Genomic DNA, 19372 nt, shown 5'->3' on the forward strand with positions numbered 1-19372 from the left:
AAGAAGATTTAATACCTATTCTTCTCAAAATTCTAAAAAAAAAAAATAGAAAAGGGAGGAAAACTTCTCAATTCATTCTGTGAAACCAGCATAATCAAAATCAAAGACACCACAAACAAAGAGAACTACAGGCCAATATCCCTGATCAACACAGGCAAAAATCACCAGTATTAGCAAACCGAATTCAACAATACATTAAAAGCATCATTCAGCACAATCAAGTGGGATTTACTCCAGAAATACAAGGATGGTTAAATATTCACAAATCAATCAATGTGATACATCACATTAACAAAAGGAAGGATAAAAGTCATATCCCCTGAATAGATGTATTAAAAGCATTTGACAGGATAAACATACATTCATGATAAAAACTCTCAACAAAGTAGGTTTAAGGAAACACACCTCAACATAACAAAGGCCATATATGAAAAAGCCAGTTGACATCACACTCAGTGATGAAAAACTGAAAGCTTTTCCTCTAAGATCAAAAACAAGACAAGGATCTCCACATTCACCACTGTTTTTCACCGTAGCAGTGGAAGTCCTAGCTGCAGCAATCAGACAAGATAAGAAATAAAAGGCACCCAAATTGGCAAGGAAGAAATAAAGCTGTCAATATTTGCAGATGATGTGATACTACACACAGAAAACCCTAAAGACTCCTCCAAAAAGCTATTAGAACTAATAAATGAATTCTGTGAAGTTGCAGGATACAAAATTAATATACAGAAATCTGTTGCATTTCTCTACACTAACAAAGTAGCAGAAAGAGAAATTATAAAAACTCCATTTAAAATCAAAACAAAAAGAATAAAATACATAGGAATAGAAAACTATATGACATTGATGAAAGAAATGAAGAACACACACACACACAAATGGAAAGACATACCATGCTCATGGATTGAAAGAATATCATTAAAATGTCCATATTACCCAAAGCAATCTACAGATTCAGTGTAATCCATATGAAAAAACCAACAGCACTTTTCACAGAACTAAAACAAATAATGCTAAAATTTGTATGGAACCACAAAGACCTGGAATAGCCAAAGCAATCTTGAGAAAAAAGACTAAAGTTAGAGGTAACACAATCCCAGATTTCAAGATATACTACAGAACTACAGTAATCTAAACAGTATGCTACTGGCACAAAAACAGACACATAGATCAATAGAACAGGATAGACAGCCCAGCAATGAATCTTCTCATATATGGTCAATTAACTTACGACAAAGAAGGCAAGTATATGCAGGGGGTAAAAGACAGACTTTTGAATAAATGGTGCTGGGAAAACTGGAAAACTACACGCAAAAGATTGATATTGGGCCACTGTCTTACATCATACACAAAAAACTTCAAAATGGATGAAAGACCTCAATGTGAGAACTGCAATCATATAAAACTCGTAAGACGAAGCATAGGCAGTAATTGGGCATCAACCTTAGCAACATATTTACAGACATCTCCTCAGGAAAGGGAATTAAAAGCAAAAATAACTATTGGGACCATACCAAAATTAAAGCGGTGAAGGAAACCATAAGCAAACAAACAAAAAATTACACACACACACACACACACACACACACACACACATTTCTCAGGCATGAAAAAGAATAAGACCTTGTCATTTGTGACAACACGGATGGACCCAGAGGGTATTATGCTAAGTGAAAAAAGACAGAGAATATGACTTGGCTTATACGTGGAATCTAAGAAACAATACAAATTAAAAAACTGAAACACAGAGAACAAACTGATGGTTGCCAGAGGGATGGAGGGACGGAGAGATGGTGGTGGGAGAAATAAGTGAGAGTGATTAAGTATACAAACTTCCAGTAATACAACAAATAAGACGTGGGGATGAACAATACGAATGGCGAATACGGGCAAAAATATTTAATGATGTTGTGTGGTGGGAGATGGTGACATTTGCAATGAGCACATACATTATTCAATGTAGAGAATTTTCCAATCACTGCGTTGTACACCTGCCACAAATACAATATTGTGTGGCAACTACATCCCAATAATAACATTTTTAAAGAATAGAACTGTCCTGGGGCGCCTGGCTGGCTCAGTGGTTTAGAGCTCTGCCTTCAGCTCAGGTCATGATCCCCACGGCCCCGGGTGCTCAGCAGGGAGCCTGCTTCCTCCTCTCTCTGCCTGTCTCTCTGCCTACTTGTGATCTCTGTCAAATAAATAAATAAAAATCTTAAAAAAAAAAAGAATAGAACTGTCCTGCCAAATGTATATGGTTTTTAAAAAAAGATTTTATTTATTTATTTGACAGAGAGAGATCACAAGTAGGCAGAAAGGCAGGCAGAGAGAGAGGGGGAAGCAGGCTCCCCGATGAGCAGAGAGCCCGATGCGGGGCTCAATCCCAAGACCCTGAGATCATGACCTGAGCTGAAGGCAGAGGCTTAACCCACTGAGCCACTCAGGTGCCCCCAGATGTATGTGTTTTAAATAACTATTTGCTCTCAGAGAGTCTTCCAAGGCAAAATATGATTATATTTCCAAAATTCTGCTGGAAGATGGGCTCCACTAAACAAGGCAGTCAGACAGGAAAGGGGTAGACATACGAAATGTGCTAAGGAGAGCCAGCATGGGGAAGGTGGGGAGAGAACATTTGAAATTATGCTGAAGGCAGATACTGGGATGATTACTGTACCCCAGGACTAGCAAGCAAGCTGCTCCAACTGGGACAGGTTAAACTTGTGACCAAGCACAAGCAGGCTCCCTATTCCTGCTCACCCCTCCCCCTCTCTTCCTGAGGTAACAGGTGGGCTTATCATGAAAGCCAAGGGACCCATCACTTTAGCTGTAGCTTCCACAAGGACAAAGAGTACGGGTAGGACTGAATGCTTAGACAATAAAGAAGTGTCTTCCCAACAAGAGTGACTGCCCTAACTCCGGGATTTCTCTTTTAACCAATATTGTGGCAAGAGCCTTCTGATTCCCAGTGACCTCAATATAAAGGAAACACAAATCTTGAATAAGAGCAATTTCTTATCTTACATATAAAGCAAAGAGTGTCCCTGACTGTTCTATTTTAGTGGTTCCCACTGTCTATAGGGCAGAACTCCGGCTTAGCCCAGCACCAGGTTCCCTCCATCTGAGCCTAACTCACCTTCCTAACTTCAGCCAGACCTGGAATCTCCACTGCAGACAGATCAGTGTAACTGCAATCACTGAACATATCTTGCACCTTTCTTCCCTCTACAAGCCCAACCTTTAGATTCCTGACTCTGCCTATTTCCTCCTACCTACTTAGTCTACCCGCCCATCAGGTTCCTATTCACATTCTGTCTCTTTCGGGAGGACTTTCCTAACCACCTACTCTTAGCATTTCTCCTTCCGCTGAGCAAGGAAGACTTTGCATCCCTCATGGAGCTGGAGGTACTCAGGAAGCCTATGCTGATTGGCTTATTTTATAAAATTCCTCACCATCACCCACTCCCCCAACACACACACACACACACACACACACACACACACACACACACACACATTATGCAGTAAGTTTTTCACAGGCACTTAATTATTTCATTCAATATACATTTATTGTTTGTTTTGTATGTGCTTGGTGCACAGTGATCCTAAGACATGGAAAACAAAACCACTATTTTAAAGGAGATTAAAATCTAGCAGGAAGTGACAGGCATCAATGACATGAGGTGACAGGCATCAGTGACACAGTGCAATGATAGAACTGGGTCCAGAGAAAAATGAGATCCGAATGAGCACTTCGATGGAAAAGACAGAGGGAGTAGGAACCAGAAATGCTGAGGTAGTAAATATATACACAATAAATACTCCCATTTGGCAGCCCCAAAATCAAATGTCTCCCAGAGGGTACAGGAGGTGTCAGACTGTGGTGTTCTTCAGAGCATCAGACCCTGTAAGCAGAAGGGCTCCTGGAATGATGCTATTTTGAGTCATTCATTCCAAAAATACCGAGAACTTATGAAATGCCAGATGCAGCTCCACTGCCCCAGCTGGGGATACAGCAAACAGTAAAGTCAGCATAATGTGAATACATAAATGTGAGAATTTTATATAGTAGTAAGGGCTGGCAAGAAAATAAAGCAGGATGATGGGATAGCGTAATGGGGGCAAATCTTTGGACTTCTAACCACTATTCTGCCAATGGCAAGCAATATACTCCACACCCAGTCCTAGGTCAAGACTGCTTTTAGTTAATATCACAAAACAGCAACAAAGGAAGATACTAATAATAGACCAAGCTACTACCTCCAGGGGAGCCCCAGTATTCCAGGCTGAGCCAAACATGGACATATATCCTCACAATGGGACTTAGAATAAGTCTTATTCTTAGAATAAGAATGTCTTAGAATAAGACATTCCATCCAACCTAGTTGTTGCCACTCATTTGCAAGATATCTAACCTGCCACTTTGTTTTTCAATCACTTTATTTCATCTTTGGATAACCTTCTAATTTCCCAGGTTAGAAAACTGATGCACTTGGAAAGGGTGAGCATTTTTTGAGACACCTTGCAATCAAGATTAGAATCAAGAGTGAAAAGTTCCAGTCCCCAGTGTTTTCAATTAGCAGTTGGGCCTAAACAGGACATGAAATCTCTCCCCTACCTTCCAAATGTTTGCATTTCTCTCTTCTCCCATTAAAAGCCAAGAAAGCCTAGGGGAGCCTGGGTGGCTCAGTCAGTGAAGCGACTGACTCTTGATTTCAGCTCAGGTCAGGATCTCAGGGTCCTGAGGTCGAGCCCTGCATCAGGCTCTGCCCATGAAGCCTGTTTAAGATTCTCTCTCTCCCTCTGCCTTTGCCCCTTTCCCGCTTGCTCTCTCTCAAAAACAAAAAATAAAATAAAATGTGGTAACAAAAGCTAAGAAAGCCTACAACTAAATGGAACAGCTTGACATCAACCTCAAGTTACTAATTCCAATCTTCAATGCCAATTGAAATTACATTTTGCTCCCCAAACTAGGATTAACTGGAACTCATCAGGGGATATTACCTGAGAGTAAGAGCCATTTCCATTACTTCTTTGATATCTCCTATAGTGCTTAACAGGAGGCTGGCACAGAGTTCACCTTCGATCTTTCTTTACTTAGTTTCCATTGAGCTTTATTTGTCTTAGACTGTTTACTTCGGTTGTTTCAACTGTTAAATGCATCACTGCAGCTTGTGAGGGGAGGGAGTCTGGAAGAGAGGCTTAAGCAAAGAGTAACTTCTTTTGTTAACTCAGTGCCTCCCAGCCTTTTCAGGAGAAGCTACAGCGTGAAAATAACCTTATTATCCTTTCTCTCTTTTGTCTATGGGACGATCCTTCCAGGCTTGTCCTAGTTCCTGAAGTCAAATCTGGGGGAGAACTCCTTGGGAAATGTGGTCACTTCATGTTCATCTTGTATCCTGCCACCTTCCTCACGGTAAACCACTGATCACGTATTTATCAACCTTTTTTTTTTTTTTCTTTTTAAAAGAGAGACTCAATACACACTTGAAAATAATGTAGAAGGAATTCCCTCCCTGCCAAAGAAGCAATCCTCAAGAACTGGCAACAGGCAGCAAACGACATCCAGAAAGATCTTAGTCCCAAAGGCTGCCACTGTCTCCCAGTCAAATGCCTACAACCAAGGGGTCTTTTGACACTGCCTCTGAGCTCTAGCAGTCCTGACAAACCCACTTAACTCTACCGTCAAGCACTTTCTCCCACCTTTTGTTCCAACTCACAGCCTCCTGCCTCAAGCCTGAAGGACGTTTATGGAAGATGCTTCCGGGCGATGCTACAAGGAGGAGGTAGGCTAGCAACTTTAAGTGGGCCGGAAATATGCCAGATGCCTTCTCTTTTTCTTCTTGGGCATTTCCTGGTTAGGGGGATCCATGCAGTCAGGGCTAATCCCTGCCCCTTGGCTTCCACTACGTCTTAACCAGCCTTAAAACACGCAGGGCCTCTTCCAAAGTCCCGACGGAGGAGTGGGAAAACAGGAAGCACCTTTACACTGCGCGGGTCACCCACCCCAGCATCAACCGAGCGGCCCCTGGGCAGAGGGCAGCTCGGCCAGCGGGAGAGGGAGGGGGGCAAGGAGGCCGCTCGGGGCTCGGAGCCAGCGCGGTCGGTCCTCCGTGCGGCACCCGTGGGGAAAAGGCCGTCCGAGTGCGGAGGAAGAGGCGGCGGGCGAGCGGGCGAGTGCTTCCCTGCAGGGCTGGCTCATCTGCGGGGGACTCCGCCCGCACCGCCCGTCTCGCGGGAGCCCAGGTCAGAGATCTACCGGAGGGGAGAGGGCGGCCCCAGGGCCCTTCCAGGCCTCCCTTCCCCGACTCCCTGGGCTCCAGGGCCCCGCTTGCGCTGGCCGGTGCTGACCCCGCCACTGCCTCCAGTCCGCCCCCTCCCCCCGCGGCCAGGCCTGTGAATGCCGCCGTCGCGACCACCTTGGGGACCGGGGCCCCCGGACGGAGAGCGCGCACGGCCGGGCAAGGGATCTCCCACGTCGGGAAAGCGATAAAGCTCCCGGTGCCCAGGGAGGCGAGCGGCGGGGACTAGCGCCGTACGGAGCGAACCGCTTTACGGCAGCCGCCGGGCCCAGGCGGCGGGGCATCACGGGAAGCGTAGTCCGGCCTGGTTAAGCGGCTCTCAAACCGCTATTGGCTCCCGAAACGCGAGGCCCTGATTGGACGCCGAGCAGCTCGCTCGCTGCCCTTCCCACCTGGCTCGAGCGCAGTTCTCAGGTAGCTCCCGCGCCACGCCCTCCCAGACCCGGCCCGGAGGGCACACCGTCCTCCCTGGGCAATGACAGTGCCTGTCCTTGCGTCTGTTTCCTCGCACTTTTAGGGCCAGTGTCAGCCTTGAAGGTTTCAGATTTTATTTAACATAGGAGTGAGATGCTTTATTTTTTTTTCCTTAAATATTCATTCAAAAAACATCATTGCTTGCCTATCACATGCCAGGCACTGTGCAAGGTTTGGGAATGCAAAGCTGAATGAAACAAAACTTTGCCTTCGAGGAGCTTATAATCTGTTGGGGAAACAGACCAGAAACACACAACTAAAATAAAGACACGAGCGCTGTGGTGGTGGGAGTATACGGGATAGTTAGTCAAGCATCTCCTGAGGAAGTGGCTCCTGAAATGAATTAAGGGGTAGGCGTTAGCGAGGGTGAAGCGCTATGGGTGGAATTGTGGACCCCCATATTTGTATGTAGCCCCTATGTGAAGGTATTTAGATGGAGGGCCTTTGGGAGGTAATTAGGTTTAGATGAGATCCTGAGGATGGAGATGGGATTAGTGTCCTTGTGAGAAGAGAAAACCAGAGGGCTTGCTGTCGCTCTGCCGTACGAGGAAATAGTGAGACGACTCCGATCCCTGTCCGTATGGCAGGATAGAGTCCTGACCAGAACTCAGCCATGCTGGCATCTTGGTCTTGAACTCCCATTGTCCAGAACAGTGAGAAAATAAATGTCTGTTATTTAAATCACCTGGTCTGTGGTATTTTGTTATGGTAGCCGAGCTAACTAAGACAGAATGGGGAGAAAGATGTTGCAAAGAGGTCCACTGGCCATAAGAAATAGCATAAGCAAAGCCAGACAGCCAAGCAAATGGCGTGTGCAGGGATGGTGTAAGACAGGAAATTATGAAAATGTCACTGGAGACATACTTGGGGGCTGGATGTGGAAGGCAGTGTATGCTCCCTCAATCTGAAATGAGCTTTAGGCCGTGAATAATGTGGGCAAATTTGCACTTTAGTTGGATCAGTCCTACTGCAGAGCAGAGGGTGAATTTAAGGAGGGAAGAAAGAAGACCAAACTACAAAAATACACTTGCTTTCCTTTCTTCTCTCATCTTCCTTTAAAGACATGAAAGAAGACTTCACCTGTCGCCATTTTGACTTCAGTCTGTCCTTTCTAACCGATTCAGTTCTTTCCAGCCCATGTCTTAACTCAGGCAAAGAATTCTGTGATGGGAACCACAATTATTCCCTCGACCAGTAATGACTACCCTGAGCCAGCAAGACCCCACATGACTGACCTCAACACGCCGATCGACCAGACCTTTCCATCCCACTTGCTTGTACCCACCAACGTTTGTCCCACTTTCGCTTTCTATAAACTTAGAAGTGTTTCCAGCATTTTGGAGACAGTCTTTGAGCCATTAGTCTGCTGTCTTCCCAGTGTTGGCCTCACTGAAATAAATTGCTTTCTCTTTTCACTTCTGCTCATCTCTTTGTTTTTGGATTTTGTCTGCGGTGAGTGGCTAACCTGGTCTGTTGGGGACCCCCAGAGCGAGATGCCTCTTGCACCCCTGTGCCCTGGTTACAGACATACAATTACATGACATGATTATAACAACATATTGTTTAGTTTCTAAACAATATGGGTGTAATATATATAATAATCATAGTACAAATAATAAAGTGCAGAAACCTTAAGTGTTTAACTTGATGTGTTTTTACATGGGTAACAGGTAGTCACCACTGAGATCAGATACAGAAAATTCCTAGCACTCCAGAAAACCCCCTGTTGGCCCTCCCTTTATATATACGCAGAGAGAAAGTAACAGAAAGTAAGGAAGTGATTATTATAACAGTGTTGGTTAAATTAAATATAAAAATGTTTTGTGTAATTTTTACATGTGTGTGTTTTAAGTCACAGCTCAGTTTTAAATAAAAAATCAAGCAAATATAGTTTATATTTTAATTTTTTATTAATACTTTATTGCCCCACTGATCATTGCATATTTGGATTACCAACCCTGAGCAGGTCTGAGTAACCATTTTCCATTACACTATGGAATTCTGCTTTTCCAGCCAGGGTTGAATAGTGCTAAACTCGGCAGGGGTCAAGGAGAATACCTTTTCTAGAAAGGTGAGATCTCTAGCTCCCAGTGCAGCCGTAGCTATCCATCTGTGTACATACCTTGGAGAGCTGCGTTTCTGCCCTGAGTTATCCCTGTCTCCTTATAATAAATTCTTGCTTTGGGATTTAAACATTGGAGGTGAGGTGGTTGAGACAGCTTGGGCTGGAAAATGAGTTTCTGCATGAAAGGTACAGAAAGATGGGGCAGTCTGGAGGGAAATGGGTCGAAAGAGGAGACTAAGATGTGAGACATGAGAGCTTCTTTCTGCTGTTGATGGGAAGGGAACTGATGGTTAAGCCCAGTGGTTGGGGGGGTGGGGCTGGCAATGCAAGGACCCAAGACCAAGAGGATCCAGGACCACAGTACCAAGGGCCTTTCCAGGAGTAGGGATACTTCTAGATGACATCACAAGGGAAGAAAGAGAAGACAGAATGGTTGTCGGTTTGGTTCGTAGATTTGCTATAGATTTTCCCACCTGATGACATCTCTGTGGGACAAGGTCATCTCATGAAAACGGAGGGGAGGTGGGAAAGAGAAGGCATGCATTGTCATTGCAGAGAACAGGAAGCAGAGTTTATGGGGAAACAGAAGAGGTATGATGGTCAAGTTGAATTAAAGGCCTGTTTGAGGTTTGTGATCACAAATACAAGGTAAGAACAGTCTATCTGCAAAATTCTGTCTAGAAGCAGAAACTTGGGCAGATACCTGGGTTGGAATGTTGCCAGGGGAGTATGAATGGGGTTAGAAAACAGGGATTTCATGGGACTTTCCCTGGAGTGATTCGTAATGATAGAAAAGTGGTTCTCAGTTCCAGTTAGGGGCATGTGGAATTACCCACGAGGTTTCCAAAGAATCTGATTTAATGGGTTCAGGATGGGGTCTGGGCCTTGGCAGGGTTTCAAAAGCCACTCTGGTGGTTCCAATGAGCAGTGGATGCTGAGAATCACCACGCAGACCATGACTCCTAAGGGGAGACAGGAGGGAGCTACTCAAAAGTGAGGCCCTGGTGGGCTCAGTGAATTTGGAATAAAGGACAGTGTGGGGTGCCCGAGCAAACAGGCTGGAAGGACAGAAATCCCGATCCGTAAGTAAATACGTGGAAGCGTTTGAAAAGGGCAGAGTTGTGGAGTGAAGGGAAAGGTCACTGGACGTAAGGGGGTGAGAGCTGAATGCATCATCCACACGGACACAGTGTCTGCAACAAAAACTATGGCCCCACGAGCTGAAGTCCTCTCTGGATGGGGGGAATGGCAGTTGGACGCAGGAGAGAGTGGGGCAGAACTGGTCCGATGAAGCCATGCACCAGAGAACTTCAGACTTTGTGTGCAACCTGCTGATGTGCGAACAGAGGCATATGCATGGGAAGTGACTCACCCAAGTTCACCAGCAGGGCAGACTAACAAGCCTCCTGGAGACAGTCCTCAGGCTGGTGGAGAACAGGGCTCAGACGCACCCTGCCCCCCTATCCCCTACCCCGCCCTCCCTACCCCCTCCCCCCGGTCCCCAGAAGCAGACTCTACACACAGACTTGCTGCCAATGTCACTTTCTTTGGAAAATGCTGGTACCAGGGCAAGGAGTGGGAGGGTCGGTACAAGAGGAGGAGGGGTTCAGTGCCTCTGAGCCCTGTGATGGCATGAAGGGTGGAGGCGGCCTTGAACAGCGGAATCCTCAGTGCTTTGAGAAATCCCCTCCTGGAGGACAGATGAGGGGGACAGGCACTAGCAATGAGACAGTGGTTAGGAGGCCCTGAAGGGATGCGGCAAGAGGGAGGGCAGGGGCGCAAACTGGCCGGAGAGGAAGACCCGCAGGGACGAAGGCCGGGGAAAGGCCAGCTCTTGCTCTGCCCTCCCCCGCGGCCGTATCACTGGCCCTGCACCTGTTTCTCGCACCGGGCCCAGTGCGGCCTCGGGCACCTAACGAGAACCAGGCACCTCTCACACCTGCGCTCTCACCAAACCCTCCCAACAAGCCTGTGCACGATGTCAGCCAGGCGGTGAGACCAAGGTCACCGACGCTCGGCAAGGAAGGAAGAGACGGGCTGCTAAGAGGCCGCCCTGACGGACTCCAAACCCCCAAGCGTGCGTACGATTGCAGAAGAACCCAGCGAGAGAGCCGAGAAGGGGAAGGAAGCGCGTCAGAAGGGGTCAAGAAGGAGGAATCCCGCGGGGGCCTGCAAGCTGGGAAACGGGTCGCCATTCGGAAGCCCCGCCCCGGCCCCGCCCCCAGGAGCACCCCAGCCCCCGCCCCCGCCCCAGCCGGGTCCCGCCCAGACCCACCGAGGCAGGCGCTGCACTGGCAGCTGCGGATGGCGGGCAGCACCACGGGCTCCGTGCGGCCGCCGGGACAGCGCAGGGTCAGGACCCGCACGGGGCTCTCGGGGTCCAGGCTGTAGCTGCAGCATCCGCACTGGCTCAGCAGGTACGGCTCCTGCGGGGGGGGCGTGGCTGAGCTAGGTCGGGGCCAAACTCGTTTGCCCAAAACACCTGCCTTCCCTCTTGCGGCCTTTCCCAGCGGGCGGATCCCAGCACTCCGCGCCCAGCAGGGCAGCCAAGTCGGGGAGGTGCAGGGGTGGGCCTTTTGGGTCCGAGGAGAGCAAGTGCAGGGCAAAGCTCTGTCCGTCTTCTGGGACGTGCTCATAACGCCTTGCCAGGAATGCCTGGGACGAGGCTGTAGGTCCCCGGTCTGGCTGGGCTGTGATTTCAGAGCCTAACTTAGCCCCTAATGTATGCCTTTCCTGTTCGTGTCCTGGTGGGCCCACAGCAGGAGAAGAGGCCCCTGGCAGGGGTGGAGCCCTGCAGTGGAGGGGGGGGAGCCCAACCCCAGGGGAGGGTCACAGGGCCAAGCAGCAGGTGGAGGCCACCATGGTGGTGAACTCAGCCCTGGCTCTGACCGCATCCTCTTGAGATTGACCGGGTCCCTGCTGTCCCCCGGATTTGCCCAGGCCAAGGCCCACCGTGGGAGGCCCTCAGGGGCGCACCTCAGGCATGACGTTGGTGCTGGATGGGCAGTGCCCACTGCAGTAGCTCACTTCTACCTGGTCCAGGTGGCAGGGGCCCTTGGTGAGGTTGCGCAGCTCGGTGAGATGCCTGCAGGAGGCTGATTGCTCCTCTGTGGGGGCAGGGAGGGAGTGCAGGAGGTGGGGGCAGGGCACAGAGTGAAGGCCAACAGAGGGGACTCTGTGTGGAGGGGACAGAGCATGTGGACCTGAGGGCTATCTGTGGCTGTTGGGGCAAGGGTGGCCAGGGACCATGAGGCAGCCCTGGGGGTCTCCGCTCCGCAGATCCCCGTGGCAGGCAGCACTGAGGAAGGCGGTCCTCCTAGGGTGGGCATGGGGTAAGTTTGGGAGAAGGGCCCAGAGCAGGGAGAGGCACCGCGGGAAGTACCCCAGGTCCCCCACATACCCAGAGTCTCTTGGCGGCAAGTGGGACAGCAGCTCCCTGGTTCCTGCACGGTCACCTCACCCTGCAGAAGGAGTGGTCCCCAGCCTCCTCAGGAGATGGCCCCAGGACCCCCTAAGACCCGCCTCTGGGGAGCGACCCAGGAAGGAACCCAGGGAGCCGCTCTGCGAAGGCAGCGGGCTGCTGGTGGGTACCTGGGCACAGGTGAGGGGGGGGCAGTGCTGGGTGCAGACACTCCTCCCGTGGAGGCAGCGGCAGCTCTCACAGGCTTCCTGCCATTCGGATCCAGGCTGCGGAGACAGGGGAGAGCCTCCTCTCCATCTTCAGCTCCATCTCTCTGCTGGTGAGACTTTTCTACACTACTCCCCCCTCCCTGAAGCCAGCTGCCAGAGACGGGAGTCAGCAACAGGAGTTTCAGGAGGGAGGTGGGCCGATGGAGCCCAGAGACTGCCCCAGCGGGATGGTCCGTGGCCAATGGCCCAGCAGCTGGCTGCTGCAGGATCTGATGTAGGGGGAGGAGCCCTCGGACAGGAGGGAGGCCTGGGTGGGGGAGGGCTGGATGGCACAAGGGGGCTGTGGTGTCTCACCGGGTGGGGATGCCCATGGCGCCAGCACTCGCAGCGGTCCGGGGGCACGCAGTGGCCCGCGTGGCTACGCAAGTGCCCGTGCCGGCACACGCACCCCGGGGCCTGCCCCATGCGGCAGGTGCCCCAAGTCTCTGTGGCGTTGGGCTCCTGGCACGTCTGTTCACATGGCCCCAGCTCCCCAGGAGGCACCTGCTGCCACATTTCTCCAGAAGGGCACTCTGCCAGGGAAGACCCCACCCACCCCACCACTCAGGTCAGCCCTGGGTCCAGGCTTGATTCCCCCCCACACACCAGGCACCCCTAGAGTCCCTCCTCCCTCCTCTAGTGCTGCCCACTCGGCTCCAGCAGCTTCTGCACTTCCAGGCCTCCACACACTGCCCTTATCTGCCTTTTCAAATACCAGCAGGGCCGAACCCGCATGCTGCCTTCTCCAGGAAGCCATCCCTGACTAGTCCTGCCCACCTTGACCTCTCTTCTTTGGGCACCGAGTCCCCATCCTGTGGGTGCAGCCTGCTTGTCAGTGGGCCAGAAACAGTCTCCTGTCTCTGTTCTGGTGGGTGAGTCTGCCCTCAGCAGCCAGGCTTGAGTGCTCAAGGCTCACCTTTCCTGTGTGTCTCTGAAACCACACAGAGCGCACTGGGACAAGGCTGGGCTCAGATGAGCCCTTAGCAAAGCCTGTTGACTGTGACCAGATGGGGGCAAAACAGCACAGGGCAGACCCCAAGGGGACTGGCGCAATGGGGACTGCCAGGCAAGAGTCCTATTTTAGCTCACCGTCTCAACCTTTGCTACCTCTGCAGGAAAGGAAGCCTTCGCCTCCTGCATTGCTCACAGCCCTGCTCTGTGCTCGCACAGGAATGCCGCCCACACCACGTGGACAGAACAGGGAAGGGGCTTCTTGAAAGAGACAGCATTGCCTCTGCCCTCAGCAGGGCAACCACCCACCCCTGGCTTTGGAAGGACGGCAGGGGCCTGGACAGCCACATCTCACCGTGACAGTCAGCTGGAGAGCAGTTGAAGGCTCCATCTCGGCAGATACTGGGAAGACGGAAGCTTGGGTTTGGATACCTCCCAGGTCCTGCTTCCCACCCCCGTTCTCAGCAGCCCTGCCCTCCACCCCTCCCCACCCTCGTCCCCCCTTGCCCTCACCAGCGGGTGCAGTTCCAGGCCAGCACAGTCCCTGGGGGAAGCTCCCGGGCCTGCTCCTCAAGGGGTAAGGTCAGGCCCCATGGCAGAGACATCTGGGTGCAGGGGCACGCAGCGGGCGGTACACATGTGCCGTTGTGCAACAGCTGGGGCAGCGCAGGCTGCAGTTAGACTCAGACCCACTTCTCCTCCTCCCCCACCTGCTGGCTCCACACGACAGGACTGGGGACATGGCACCCAGACGTACCTGCTGTCCAGGGCAGCCGCAGCCTAGCTGGCAGGGTTCCTGCGCACAGGGGGCACCAGGTTGCAGATGTGAGCAGAGGCGCGGGCACGTGGTGGCACAGGCTCTGAGCACCTGGCCAGGTGGGCAGTCTGGGGTGGGGAGCACAGACAGGGGATGGAGTCCTGGGGAAGGGACTGCCTCACCACTGGCCCCCAGACGGGACCAGGGGGCCTAGCTCAGCCACCCCAGAGGGAAGGGCAGGTACCCACCATCCAGGCGCTCACCAGGGCAGGGCTGCGGGTTACATCCCCGCCTTTGCTCTGTGTCCTGGGCCTCGCATGGCTCCCCCGCAGGTCCCTCCTCGCAGCTCCTATGCCGCTCCATGGTGCCCCCACCGCAGGGAGCAGAGCAGCTGCTCCAGGATGACCATGGCCCAAGGACTGGGCACTCGCGGTGTGGGCACATCAGGGACCCATTGAGACAGGTGCTGTGGACAGGAGTCAAGGGCATGAGTCAAGGAAAACAGAGTCTTTGTTTCCCAGGAATGCCCATAACCCTGACCTGCCCCAAGCCTCCCACCCGCAGCTCCCTAGCACCCCCCCACCCCAGCCACCAGCAGGCAACCATACCAGTTATTGCAACCCAGCTGTGCCACCTCGCCGGGGGCCACCACCCATGAGGCATTGGGGCTGGGAAGGCCACAGCGGCAGGAGGAGATGGGCACACAGAGCCCATCCTGGATCAGCTGGCCAGGAGGGCAGCGGCAGCCTGGGGTGGGGGTGGGGAAGACAAGCACAATCCGGCTCCAGCAGGCACACGAAGGATCCCTGGTTCCCTCCGGCAGCCAGTTGGGAGTCCAAAGAGTCAGACTGATGATGGAGCACCCTCCCCCACACCCCAGTCCCCACTTGACCTGTTCTCCACACTGTTTCCACTGCGGGAGCACAGGAAGGGGTTGCTCTAGCCCGCCCTGTGTGGGCGCTACCCCAGGAAGCCCTGAGGCTGTCTGAGAGTGTCCTCACGGACACAGCCCGGCTTGGCTGAGGCTCGCTCCATGCGAGAGCCTGACTCACTTGCTGAAAGCAACCCAAGGATCCACTTTCCTGCCCTATAACCCACGATCCGGTATATGAGCACACCCGCCCACAGGTCTCCTGCTCTCTGGCCGCAGGAAGGCAGCAAAGCGGGCTGCCCTGGTCAGGGGCCCTAGGGGCCCCAGGATGGGTTGCTAGCACAGCCTGGCCACCTGGGCGGCACGGTCCCTGCAGACACTGCACGCGGTCCCAGAGGTCAGCACAGCTTCTGGGACACCGGTTGGCACAGTCAAGGGTGGGCACGGTGTCCCGGGCTTCGCAGCTCTCCCCTGAGGGCCGGAAGGTAAATGTCTGTGTTGGGGGCCAATGCTCGGGCCCCAGGACAGCCCCTTGCCCTCCCCCACATGCCTCCAGGAGCAGAGGCAGCACTACCCCGGCCCCCGCCAGAGCTATCTTGTACCGCACAGCCCCCAGCCCCTCCCCCAAATGCCGTCACGGGGGTTACCTGGGCAGGGCCCCACATTGCAGCTCTCAGTCTGAGCCCATGGCCCCCGGCAGCCCCCTCCAGGGGGGCCCCCTGCCTCTCTCCAGCGCAGTCGGAATCCCCCACTGCAGGGCACCTGGCAGGCGCTCCAGGGCCCCCAAGGACTCCACTGGCATAAGTCTGGGGAGATAAAATGGAAGTCAGAACCATGGCCCACCTGCCCTCTGCCTCTTGCTTCCAGCCCAATAAACAGCATGGCCCAGCCCTACTCTCATTTCAGGCTCCCTCTTGCCCTGTTGGTCTTTGCTGCTCCTCATTACCATGGCAGGCCCTAGGGTCCGGGCAGAGGCGTTGCTGGCTGAGTGGTGCGGTGCAGAGCTCTGGGTCCCCAGCCCATGGCCTCCCTGTCTCAGGGTCCAGACACAGGCGATGGCGGTGCTGCTCCGAAGCCAGCCAGGGGGCCAAGGTCGGGGAGGGGCCAGCTGGGTGCTGAGACCAGCGCTCCTCTAGGGCAGTCCTGGAGGCAGGGGCCAGCAGGCCAGCAGGCAGGCAGGGCCCACAGGGTGACCACTCGGACCACCCACTCAGAGGCAGAAGACCTAGGAAGGGCAGCGAGTGGGCACGGTTCCCAGGGTCCCGACCCCAGACCACAGACCCCAGTGGATGGGAAGGGAGGAGCCCGAGTTATGAACAGGGAGGGCTGGAAATGGGAAAGGCTGTAGCAGGTTGCAGAGCTAGGGTGGGGGGCCCACAGTCCTGGTTTGCCTGGGACTGTCCGGGTCCTAGTACTTAGATTTCCAGACTCGGGAACCCCCTGCCAGTCCCAGCAACTGGGGACAGCTGGTCTCCCAAGTGCAGCGAGCGTTACCGTGACAGCCCTGGCTGGTGCACTGCAGCTCCCCGCGCTGGCACTCACTGCGGGAGGGGAGCTCAGGTCAGTCTGGCGATGCAAGACTCAGCCCAGAGCAGGGGGTGGGGGGCTGGTGGGAGGTGACCCGAGCCCGATGAGATTAGGGTTGGACCTGGGCCCTGGGGGATTTCCCTGTGGGGCCTCCTGCTCGCCTCCATTCCCTGACCCCAGCCCTCTGAAGCCGCCTCCCTGCCCCCTAGCTCACCACTCCTTGCAGCCCAGGCGCAGGCGGTCCCCAGGGGCCAGGGTCAGCCTGGCTCCTTCCCCTGCGAGATACAGGCAGCTACACTGCTCTGGGGGAATGCAGCCCCCGTCCTGCTCCAGCAGCCCCTGACAGCAGAAGGGGACACGGCGATGGGGCTGCATGGCAGCCATCTCTACCTCCCCTAGCGCCATACCGTGTCTGCTCACGGCTGGTGCACGCCATGATCTGCCGGCAAATGGGTGGGCAAGTGGCTACGAGGCAGAAGGGAGGGACTCCTCAGAGGCATCGTGCCAAGGGGACGAGTGCGGCAGGCTCCCCCTTCTCCTGGGGCGCCCCCCAGCTCCACCCCTCACCTCAGGGCAGTAGCAGCCAGGCTGGCAGGGCGGTAGGTCCTGGCAGAGCCGATGGCTCAGATGTGTGGTGCAGAGCCCGGTGCAGGGGGAGCCACAGGCCTGGAACTCAAAGGGAGGGGTGCAGCTGTCTCCTGTCGGGGAACAGAGCTGATGGGGGGCCGTCTGGAGACGCCATCCACCGCCCAAGCCCAGAGCACAGAGTACACGATCCCCTCGGGGGCCTCTGGGGGTCTCCCTGTAGGAGTGCAAGCCTGCCCCCGTACTGCCCTAAGGACTGTCTGGTGTCACCCCATCAAGCGCCCACTCGGCCCCCAGGGTGGCCTCTAGGGAGGGTCATGACGGTTGGGGCTCTGAGAGCCAGGTGGCTGCGTGGAGGATGGGGCCTTCGGGAGCAAGGGGCCGGCCGGACGCTCGCAGGGTGGGCGGATGGGAGGCAGGACGGTGGCTACCACAGGACGTGGGCAGGTCTGTGCCCCGGGTGCAGGTCCAAGGGGACAAAGCCTGTAGCTCCCAAGTGGGGGAAATCACAGCAGAGCCAGGCGGGGAGAGGAGCAGCGGGACGCGAGAGGAGCGGAGGGTGAGGCGGACGAGTAACCGGGCTGCGGAGGGCAGGGGTCTGGGCGAGCAAGGACACCTGCTCTGCGGGCCTGGGGGCATGGAGAGGAGCCAGGAGGCCCTGCCAGGGCTCAGCTGTCTGGCTTCTCGCTCCCGGGGAGCCTCACCTGAGCAGTTGGCAGTGGGGCAGGGCCGAAAGTGGCCGTCCAGTTGTGTGCAGGCAGAGCCCTCCCCGGCCCAGCCCGCTCCAGGCGCCGGGCCCTGGTGCCGGTAGCGCTGCTGGACCAGCACCTGGCAAGAGCACCGCGTCCAGCTGCTCCAGCTGCTCCAGACGCATTCCTCTAGGGACCAAGGTGGGGGGGAGCTGGCCAGGCTCCTCCAGCCTCTCCCCTCCCTCCCCTCCCCTCCCCTCCACTCTCATCCCCGTCCCAGCCAACACCCTGCACAGGAAAAGGGCAAAAGGGAGCCAGGAATTCAGACAAGTCCTAGTCCGCTGTGTGCCCTGTCACCCAGGGGCACATCCCAGTGAGCTCAGAGGGAGAGATGGTGAGAAGAGGAAAGAGCCAGACAAAGCACTGGGGAGATAGCTCCGTGTTTGGGGGGGGGGGATCTGGGCTTTGGGGAGCCACGTTACTCCCTGAATTTTCCCGAGGCAGGAAATCAGGGCAGGGGGCTTTTGCTGCCCAGTGCACACTCACCCAGGCAGGGCCCCGGGTAGCAGGCCTGGGTGTCCAGGTGCAGGAATGTGCCATTGCAAGTGTGGTCAGCTTCGGCCAGCGGGCAGGGGCAGGACCCAGAGCGGGAGGCCAGGCCTGGGCCGCAGCTGCGGGAACAGGGCCCCCACGGGCCCCAGGAGCAAGCCTCCAGCAGCCCCAGGCAAGGCTGCCAACCACAGCGCTGCATCTGGGTGTCAGGGCCCACGCAGGGGGTCCCCCTGTGGCTGGGGGTCGAGCCCGTGCAGACCCGGGTACGAACCTGGTTTCCACCTCCACAGGAGACAGGACATTCAGACCAGGGGGACCAGAGCGTCCAGGCCCCGGGTACTGTGGGAGGGCACAGGTGAGGTTAGAGAAGCCGGAAGGAGCAGAGGTCCCGAGGGACGGTTGGGCCCTTCATGGCAGAGGGAGTGGCAGCACCTCCCTTCCTTCCCTCCTGGGAGGGAAATGTGACAGGGAGCAAGCAAATGGCTGCCTGAGGCTGGGGGAGGGGGGACTGGGATGAAACCCCAAACCTGCACACTCCACGTCTTCACATATGATGCCCTCCGGGGTGCAGGAGCTGAGGGGAGGGAGCTGGACTCAGGTCTGCTGTCCCCCAGCAGGACCTGACAGACCCCCCCCGCTCCCGCCCCAGGCTTACCACTGTCGGCATTCGCCCTGCAGCCAGCTGTCCCCCAGGGTGTGGAGGCGGGCACCGTGCCGGCACAGGGGCGGGCACGGGGGCTGAGGGCAGGGCTGGCTCTGGGACTGCTCCTCCCGACACTCCGGGGCCCATGAGCCCGATGTGGAGGACCTGGGTGGGGCCCAGGGCAGAGAAGCTGAGAGGTGGCCCCCGGGGCCTTCACTACTCCTCCGTCTCCTGGTGACACACGTGACACACAAACCTGGGGTGGCTAAAGAAAGCAAGGATAACCA

The 19372-nt window shown here is 54.7% G+C and overlaps 1 protein-coding gene across 2 annotated transcripts in view; it reads right to left on the minus strand.

Moving 5' to 3' along the window:
- Nucleotides 1-10367: 10367 nt before the first annotated feature.
- LOC116568875 (SCO-spondin-like) overlaps nt 10368-19372 on the minus strand; it is a 54347-nt gene continuing 45342 nt past the window's right edge. The window contains exons 83-103 of one of the 2 annotated variants that reach the window (XM_032304617.1): nt 19098-19250; nt 18970-19016; nt 18437-18781; nt 17906-18079; nt 17184-17314; nt 16831-16955; nt 16584-16630; nt 16036-16314; nt 15737-15895; nt 15444-15560; nt 14827-14965; nt 14482-14684; nt 14219-14346; nt 13975-14117; nt 13817-13863; nt 12826-13043; nt 12433-12528; nt 12242-12302; nt 11818-11948; nt 11117-11267; nt 10368-10531 (exon numbers count right to left, since the gene is read on the minus strand). In XM_032304617.1, coding sequence (XP_032160508.1) covers nt 10509-10531; nt 11117-11267; nt 11818-11948; nt 12242-12302; nt 12433-12528; nt 12826-13043; nt 13817-13863; nt 13975-14117; nt 14219-14346; nt 14482-14684; nt 14827-14965; nt 15444-15560; nt 15737-15895; nt 16036-16314; nt 16584-16630; nt 16831-16955; nt 17184-17314; nt 17906-18079; nt 18437-18781; nt 18970-19016; nt 19098-19250 — 2917 coding nt within the window. In that variant the 3' untranslated portion in view covers nt 10368-10508. Of the gene's footprint in view, nt 10532-11116; nt 11268-11817; nt 11949-12241; nt 12303-12432; nt 12529-12825; nt 13044-13816; nt 13864-13974; nt 14118-14218; nt 14347-14481; nt 14685-14826; nt 14966-15443; nt 15568-15736; nt 15896-16035; nt 16315-16583; nt 16631-16830; nt 16956-17183; nt 17315-17905; nt 18080-18436; nt 18782-18969; nt 19017-19097; nt 19251-19372 lie in introns of those variants that run through there. The other variant, XR_004276772.1, reaches the window with a different exon arrangement.

Source organism: Mustela erminea, chromosome 11 (genome assembly GCF_009829155.1).
Source record: "Mustela erminea isolate mMusErm1 chromosome 11, mMusErm1.Pri, whole genome shotgun sequence".
In the NCBI taxonomy this organism is placed as follows: domain Eukaryota; kingdom Metazoa; phylum Chordata; class Mammalia; order Carnivora; family Mustelidae; genus Mustela; species Mustela erminea.